The sequence below is a fragment of the Monopterus albus genome, unplaced genomic scaffold (genome assembly GCF_001952655.1).
Source record: "Monopterus albus unplaced genomic scaffold, M_albus_1.0 scaffold290.1, whole genome shotgun sequence".
Lineage (NCBI taxonomy): Eukaryota > Metazoa > Chordata > Actinopteri > Synbranchiformes > Synbranchidae > Monopterus > Monopterus albus.
In genome coordinates this window covers 856,925-865,740 of record NW_018128170.1, presented here as the reverse complement: position 1 = coordinate 865,740, position 8,816 = coordinate 856,925, and the positions used below count along the sequence as shown (strand labels likewise).

The following is an 8,816-nucleotide window of genomic DNA, read 5'->3' as shown; positions in this document are numbered from 1 at the left end:
AGCACAGTATGGGCAGTATGTGTGCAGTGGCCTGAAAGCTCTTGTTCGTTATTAAACATAGGCGTCACTGTATAGGTTCCAGCTGGGAATGGACATTCAGGCCTACCGGGTTGTTCTGTCACGTCCACCTTGGCTATGTTGACCCCCATGTCCTCACCCCAGTCCGCAAACTCCTTCCACACCGGCTGGAGCTGCTGGCATGCTGGACACCACGGTGCGTAGCTGAGGCATGTCAAGTTTCATTAAGTAAAGCTTCAGATAAACTGCACAATCACACTCATCAACATAAATATATAAACACTGCGCACAAGCTTAAATGTACTGGCAACTTGATTAGCTCTTATGTACTTTATTAGCCTGCTACTTAGCAAACTTGCTAGCATTCAACTCTGGTAAGGTTTTGCCTAACCCGAGGACAGTAAGATGGCAGCTGTTAGCATAGCTACACATTTTATCAACTTGACAAGAGAAAAATGAGACAGACAATATAATAATCAAATATGGTAGAATTTGGGATTACACCTGGTGGAACACGGTAAATAACGCCCCACTTTAAACGAGCTCAAAATAACCGACAAGCTAGCTAGCAGGTTAGCCGTTAGCATCAGGACACTGACAATTCAATCATCCATTCTCCAGTCAGGATTTCCTCCCAGTTCTCGTCGGTCACTTCTCTGAGGCTGTCCTGCTTCGCCGAAACCGACAGCGACATTAAACACATCCCCAGAAATAAACAGCATATCCATAAGCGATGTTTAGGTTGTCGTGTAAAACTGGTACCTACGATGCTCCCTAGCAAACGCGCCATATCTATATAATCAGTTTGAGACAACCCGCGCACTTCCGCTATGCGCCCGAACGTCTTCTTCTTCTACTTCTTTTATTTGCGGGACCTCTTCTTCTTCTTCTTCTTCTTCTTCCAATGGTTTTCCGCGGAGCGTTAAAATCCCAGTCATTATGCTTAGTAACTTGAGACCAGTATGTGAAAGCGTGCATGATGATATCATTAGAAAATGCAGATAAAATGGAAATAGTCAGTTAGCAAGTTTGGTTCGTCTTTCAAAAACAATATTCAAGCCAGAGATGTACTAAAATAAAAAATTGTCTATGATGTAAAAGGGCAGACTTCCTCATTGCTCAGACCACCTTTTTGTTTCCGTTTCTTCAATAAAATGCCTACCACTAAATGTTTAAATTGCTTTTATTTTCATTTATTGCAAACGTTTATTACCACCAGGTGGCGCCTCTGTCCGTGAAGTAATTTTGAAAGTAGCTATTAGGACAGGTATATCTGTGCTTCACCAAATTGAAATACAATAATAAATACAATACCTACAACAAAGTGCCAAGTCTCAGCTTTAATTCAAGCTGATTTGTGTCAGTATAGACAGAACTATATGGGAGATATAACCAGTTCATGTTTTAAAGTCTTTGACAAACATCCCCAGATGCAGACACAAGCAGTAAAGTATTCGGGAATTTATTAACAAAAAATTAAAAAAGAAGGCAGAAAATAAAATAAGTATAACATTGTGAAAGAATTTTTTTTGCCTTCCTCTTAATCTTGGGGCCTGTCAAATTTATCTTGCACTCCGCTGTGGGGAAGCATACTGTAACCTGATCCCAGACACCTTGCAAAGGGAAATAACATACCCACTTAATCTGTAAAGTGTTTTTTTTTTCATATTAGATCATGTATGTAACTGATGGCTGCAACATAAATTGACTGGAAATCTCAATAATCTTCTGCATGAGTTCAAGTGTTTGTGTGTACGAGTGTGAGAGAGTCAGTTTGCCTGCTAGTGTTTCTCTGCATGATAGGATTTCACTGTGAGTGAATCTGCAGGATGTGTGCATTTGTTTTTGCTGGGAACCTGCAGGAGATTGCAAAGGCAGTCAGTTATCAGTGTACCTCAGACTCTAAAAATACCCTCCAGATGACATCCTTTTGTGCCCTACCATCGGCCCCTTTCTCCAGCCATCAGCTGTGCTCCACTTACAGTGCATAATGAACATCCTTCTTGTGTGGCAGTCACAGTTACAGTGGAGAAAATAAGTGGCAGACTGGGAATTTGTAGTGTTTTGTGTTGTAGGTTGCTGCTGGTTGGCAGTAGGAACATTGGGGTAAACACACCAAAGGCCAAAGTAAAACATCTTGAGAATCACTGACTAAATTGCTATTAAATTGGTATAGGTATGTACAATCTTACATGAACTTTACATTGGTAATACACTGACTATTCATCAGTTTTTTTTCATAAGTTCAACTGAACCCCACAGAAGTGATAAGATGCTGCTCACATCGAGAAAGACTTGACAAGATATTTCTAATTTTACATTTAATTTGCTGTTGATTAAACTACTGATGGCTGGCCAGAGGCTGATTGTTGCCATGGTTACTGCTTTGCTGGTGCAGCCTGAGGACATTTATGTGACTATAATCCATAAATAATTTTTCTATTTAAATTATTTTTCTTTGAGCATCAGTTTAGTTCAGACTAAACATGATGAAGATGCTTGAAAGTCCATGCTGCTCAAATTGCCAGAAGAACGTAGGCTTGAGACAGCACTGACTACTTTCAAGTCCAAATTTCAGATCTACGTATTCGCTATTGCTTTTAGCTTTAATTTACAATATGTGATTTGATCTAAATGCATATTTGATCATAGTTCTTTTTAAAAAATGTTATTCCTATAATAGGACCCTGTAGTTTAGCTGATTTATTTGAGCTCTTTTTCTGCTCTTCCTGCTTTGTTTGCTTGTTTTTATTGATTTCATTCTGTGTGCTTTTACTTTTGTGCTTATGTCTGTTTGTGAAGCACCTTGGGTCGCCTCTTGGTATAAAATGTGCTATACAAATAAATTTACCTTTGCCTTTATAAATAATATAAAGCTGCTATAATATATATTTTATAACAAGTGGCTGCATGACTATGGGTAATGAACCCACAGAATTGTCACCTGGCTGTAGCACTTTTTCACAGCAGGTGTAGATGCTTGTGTTTCTAGCAGCTGTGATTCTTTCCATTTAGATAATTATTTTATTTTTCAGCATTATCAGGTTTTTTTTTTGTTTCAAAGAGATATAGAATCCCACTTCCCTCAAACTGAGGTGTGAAGTGAAGATTTATGATTCACTGATGTTGTCTGTCATCTGTGCCCTAAGACCTGCTTAATTTACCACACCTCGCTTCTGTTTAGATCAAAAGCTGTCAACTTTTATGAGGCGTAATTACAGACTTTCAGGCGTTACTTTTCAACGTCAGTGGATTTTATTATATGGGGATGTTGGTCAGTCCTATTCTCACAGGAAACCCTAACAAAATCCTTTAATATTGTTATAAAACCATATAATAAAATCCACTGATGGTGAAAAGTAACATCTAAGTGTGAAATCTTTTGAAATTTAATTATGCGCCACGCCATAAAAGTTGACGGCCTGTGATCTAGACAAAAGCAAAGTGTGAAAAGTAGGCAGGGCTTTGGTACAGATGACAGATGATGTCACCGGGTCATAAATCTTTACTTCACATCTCAGTTTGACAGAAGTGGGATTGTATATCTCTCTCACCTCACTCTAGCATGAAGACCCGGCTGTCAGCTACAGTCGGCCCATAGCTGTATCTCCACAGGGATGTGAAGGCCATCAGTGGGCAGCGCTACTTTTTATGTGCTACTCTATTGTCACACAGCTCTCAGAAACTGTTAGCATCCATCCATGTGACAGCTGATGAATTCTGGTAATTTCAAGGTTTCACGGGTGATGAATGAGAAGTGGCGCAGCGTGGGTGAGTGTGGGAGAGGTGGCGCATGTAATCCAATCACAGCCGAGCTTCTCACGCAGAGGCTGCAGTACACAGTACTTTACACAGTACACAGTTTTTACACAATCAGTTTCTCTGGGTGTTCCACTTATTTCTGTCCTCAGATCTCTCAGTCACTCAAATTTAAATGTATTTTCATATCAGTTCAGAGTCTGAAGCTTCATTAATGCCCCTGTCTGTCTCTGTTTATCCCATGGTCACACTTTTTGGCACTTTCTGTTTCTTTCCTTTCTTTTCAGTGATAAGATGTTTCAGTGACATGACTTTTCAACACAGCACTTTTCTTCACCCACCTTCAAAGCTGGAGACTCTATAATTTTGTAAATATTAATAGAAATTGTTTTTATTCCAAATTTACAACAGTCAACAACTGGAAAGTGGCCAGCATTTGTGTAATATGTTTTTTTTAAAAGTAAACAAAAATGATGAATGATGTGTAGGTTTGAATTCCACAAAACAGCGCCCCTGTATCTTAATTCTAAGCAGAATCAGGGGGGTAATGACGAAGACCAGACATATTTGAGAGCTAGAAAGCCTATCTTGGCAGTTATCCCTAAACACCAGCTGTTCCAGCGTCCCCCTTCTGTCAGGTTTGCTCGGCCGCTCTGGCCTCCCTCACCTTTCCTACTGTCTCTTGCCCATTAACACAAATCACGTTCACCTGTTCCTCACTCCCTTATCACTAGCTGCACTTGATTAGGTTGCTCACTATATTACCCGGTTTCACTCCTCAGTCACTTCCCAGTTCGTTCTTGTCTCTAGGACATTTTTTTTCTCTGTGCTCATTTGTTTTTTGTATGTATTAATCCCCTAGCCAGCTACTGTTTTGTGTTCTCCCCATGGACTGTTCCTCTGGACCGTGGCTCCACTCTCCCCTCCCAGGCAGTGTCAATGCTCAGTCGCCTATCTGTTCCTCTATTGCCTTCATCTCTCTGTCTCTACCTTCAGTAGCCACCATCACCACCGACAAGCCCAGGAGTGACCCAGCCTACGCAGCTCGGCCCAGCTCTCCATCTCCTCGCCTCCTGTCAAACACCTGGCTACTACTCATCGACAGGACTACGCACTATTTCCCTCTGTGTATTTTTACTCTCATCATCACTGTACATAATAAAGTCACTGCTTGCATCGACGTCTGCTACCTGGGTCCGCCTCTTTCTCATTCGCTCACTGACAGGTGCGAACGGCACATAACACCTTCAGCATCTGGACATAGCGCAGTGGTCCTAATTACTTGTGAGATTTTATATTTCACCCCATGTCCCCATGTACATCTTACTCATTCTCACATTGAGGACTTTATTCTGAGTCTCAGAGGGATTCACTACCAAATGCTCACACATAAGGCAGCGTGGTTACACTCCAGCTGTTGCTATAGCACAAAACATTATAAAAGGTTTACAGTGGATAACTAAATTTGATATTAATTAGGGTACAATATGTTGAGTAAGAGCAAACACGTTTAAATACATGTTTAAGTGTTGATTCAGCTTTATTTTCTGGGGCAGCTGTGGTTAAAGCAAATGGTAATGGTCTTATACTTGTATAGCTCTTTTCTATGCTGAAATATTGTATGATCTATTTTTGTTCTAAATGGTTTTAAAACCTACAAACACCAAGTCATCATTCTTCTCCCCTCATTTCTATGCACAGTGCAATTAGTGAGCCATGTGTATACAGTAGCTGGGTATCAGGATGTAAATCATTCATCTTCTGATTTTTTCAGCATCCTCTGGTTTTCTGTCAGTTTTCCCTCATTACATTACACTGATATGAATTTTTTTTAACTGCCTTTGTAACAGACACTAAACCTCCTGCTCTTCTCATAAAAACTATAAACCTCTCTGAATTCCCAAACCACATAAGGGATTCTAGAGCATAGTGTGACGTCTCCGTACAAACAGAATGCGCGATCTTCAGCTCAGCCGCCTGCAGAAATGTCTGCAGAAATGTCAGCGTGTCAAGCTATTAAACCTTCTGGTCAATGATTAATGAGTTAGTGTCCACACTGTTAAAGCAGGCTCTGACTTGTTATTTATTTTTACAGCTATGTCACCTGAGGGGATATTGTTCATTCAACTTATGTGCCAGATTTGGATGTGCACCGGTTAGGATCCTCAGATAGACACTTTGATAGCCACTACTAATGACCATGCATCTCTGAAAAACTATCATTTCTCAAATGCAGCTAAACTCTAGAATTCATCAGTGCCATCTTGGTTAATCCTTTAAAGCTGCTTTAAAATGCATAAAGTACATACATTTCTCACTTTAAGTGTAACAGCTATGTAACAGTTAATCACATTTTTCCAGCAGAGACAGGTTTTTAAAAATGGATGAGGACTCTCAGTTCCCTTTGAAGCTCATTTCCCTCCCCCATCTGGTGTCCTAAAACATTGGCGATACTATTTCCCCAAGACAAAGTCATTAGTTTCACCTGTTGCTAGTCATTCCCCAGTCCTTCATCCATATATGCTCCCTCCTTTCCCTCAGAATCAGTGTTGGGCTGTTCACTCTCTTGGTTCACCTTGTCTTGTTTGATTATTCACCAGTCACGCACCAGGTCCCTTCACTAATCTTTCCCTTGTCGTTAACAACTGTCTGCCTCTGGTCTTGCTCATCTCTCACAGTGAGTTTGGTCACACCCAGTGCTTTTATACTTACCTGTGCTCCATGCCGCTACCTGGCTACCTCCTGTACCTCTCACTCAGCTACCTGTCCCCCTTTGATTATGACTTGCCTGTGCACCTCGTCGCCGATGCAGTCACCTGCAGTCCTGCAGCCTCCACTCACCTGGGCCTCTCACCTCCGCCCAGATACGCCGGCTCCAGCAGCACTCGGGTCCTTACACTTGCCTGTTTTTCCTGTTTCCAACACATCAACTTCAAGGACTAAATGTTCACTTGCTGCCTAATGTACCCTACACAGACAGGTGCCATTGTAACAACATAATCAATGTTATTCACGTCATCTGTCGGGGTCATAATGTTATGGCTGATCAGTCTCCAATGATTTCATGAGGACATTAAAAAAAAAACACTTTGTGCATGTGATGTTTGACCATCAATTCGGGACCATACAAATGGTGGCCATTTCAACCACTCAGAGACAAGGATAGAAAAACAAAGAAAATCCTGTTTGTATATCATAGAAATAGTCAGATTAGCAAAGAAACTCTCTAGGTTAGTGCCACAACTGAGCACAGCTCAGAGTTAAAATCTTAATAGGTTTAGTTTAATCTGACTGGGAGCCTGCAAGTGTTATTGCCTGTCAGTTTAAGCCTTTTTGTGTATAATTTATATATGGAAATCAGTAATGACTGAGTGCTTTGTGTGCAGGCATGTCTGATTTCAAGTTTTTGTTTATTTTTTTCCAGTTGCTGCACTCTGAGGTTTATGGGCTGCAAAGTGGTCGTGCTGCAGTGAGAGGTGCAAGGGAGGGGTAAGACAGGGTGACATAAGAAGAGGAGGTGTTGTTAAAACTGGATCAGTCGGACAGTGGATCACTGGTTCTGCTGAGCTCAGCTTACAACAAGACACCTTGACTCAGCATGGGCCAGCAGTTTTCAGTACAGGTTTCCAGCTCTTTACACTTTATGGTTTCCACTAAGGCTGTGAAAGGTATAAATCACAGCTTCAAGTAATTGATTGTGTCAGTGTCTGAAGATTAACTCACCGAGGGTTCTCCATAGTGAATTAACTTTTATTCCACAATGCTTGCCTTCACATCAAATGGCCTGAATCCCCTCTGAGCCTTTGCTTTGCATGCGGTTTTTAATGCCTGACAAACTTGTGAATAGTTCCCAATTTTCAGACATTTTATAAATAAGTGCTGCAACTGTGATTCTGTCATAATGAGAGAATGTAGTGTTACAATGGATTTTAGGATAAGATGAACCTTTATTAGTCCCATGACAGGGAAATTCACACAGTTAGAGCAGCAAAGGGACATAAACAAGGCACTCTGGTAAGACTGGTATGCTATTCAGTCTGTGGTGTGTGAGGTCAGCTGGGGAGACATTTTACAGAAATGTCTAGCAGCAGTGGAGGAACAGAGCTTCATCTTGCTTGTTTGTTCCATTTGACTGTGTATAGAGTAAGTGTGCTAAATTTAAACATCTGCAGCAGTGTCTACTCAGTGAAAAACAGACATGCATTTGTTTGTGTATTATGTTTTGTCTTTCAAAGCTGCTGGGACAGGTTCATTGGCGTTTTGCATGATGTAGATTAGTAGCAGCGTTCAGGGTTAATAGGGTGCAGCCTGGGATGCCTCTCTGCGAGGCTCAATAAATGTGTCAGGTAGCAGCAGGAGAAAGCCACCTCCTCTGGTCCCTCTAATTGGATTCACACATGTGGTAGAAGGCCTGGATTCATTTGGAACAAAAGCCTATTCTACTCACACCGTCTATACTGTGGTTTGACATTTTTAGTTTCCTGACTTCCTGGAGAAGAGCCAGAAGTGCAGCCAAGAATCGGTTCATTCGTTGGGTCCTATTTTGAGGATCCACTGCCTTCACCTTCAGCTCTGCAGAACCTTGTGGTTAGTGCTAATTAGCAAATGTTAAATTGCTGACATGCTGAACTAAGAGTGAGAATCTGGTAAATGGTACTGCATGCTAGCATAGCCTCTGTGAGCATGTTAGACCTTTTGGCTTAAAGCACAGCTGCACACACTTAGAGCCTCACAAACCCCTAGCGTGGCTGTACACTCAATTCTTTGTGTATGCTCATTTTGTTAACATTTTTGCCTTCTCAAACATTTTAAATGATTTTATATAACACTTCATCTGGTGCAACACTTAGCTGGATGTCTGACTTTTAACCTCATTGTTTAATTTTAAATGCACTGGAGTACAGAATCAAACATTTAAAAATGTCAGTTTCTTCTACTTGCTGACTGCACTGTAGGGAGGAAAGTTCATTTCTTTCTTTTTGGTGGTTTTATGGGTTCTGCTTCCCTTTCATTTGTTGTAATGTAGAAACAATTCTCTG

The 8,816-nt window shown here is 41.0% G+C and overlaps 1 protein-coding gene and 1 long non-coding RNA gene across 2 annotated transcripts in view; one reads left to right on the top strand and one right to left on the bottom strand.

Moving 5' to 3' along the window:
* Positions 1 to 883, bottom strand: part of tmx1 (thioredoxin-related transmembrane protein 1) — a 5,859-nt gene extending 4,976 nt beyond the window's left edge. Inside the window, exons 1-2 of the mRNA XM_020622912.1 lie at positions 618 to 883; positions 107 to 222 (exon numbers count right to left, since the gene is read on the bottom strand). Of these exons, the coding sequence (XP_020478568.1) occupies positions 107 to 222; positions 618 to 808 (307 nt within the window). The 5' untranslated portion in view covers positions 809 to 883. The remainder of the gene's footprint in view (positions 1 to 106; positions 223 to 617) is intronic.
* A 7,220-nt stretch (positions 884 to 8,103) lies between these two features.
* Positions 8,104 to 8,816, top strand: part of LOC109973360 (uncharacterized) — a 5,960-nt gene continuing 5,247 nt past the window's right edge. The window contains exon 1 of the long non-coding RNA XR_002276805.1: positions 8,104 to 8,364. This is a non-coding gene — a long non-coding RNA (uncharacterized LOC109973360). The remainder of the gene's footprint in view (positions 8,365 to 8,816) is intronic.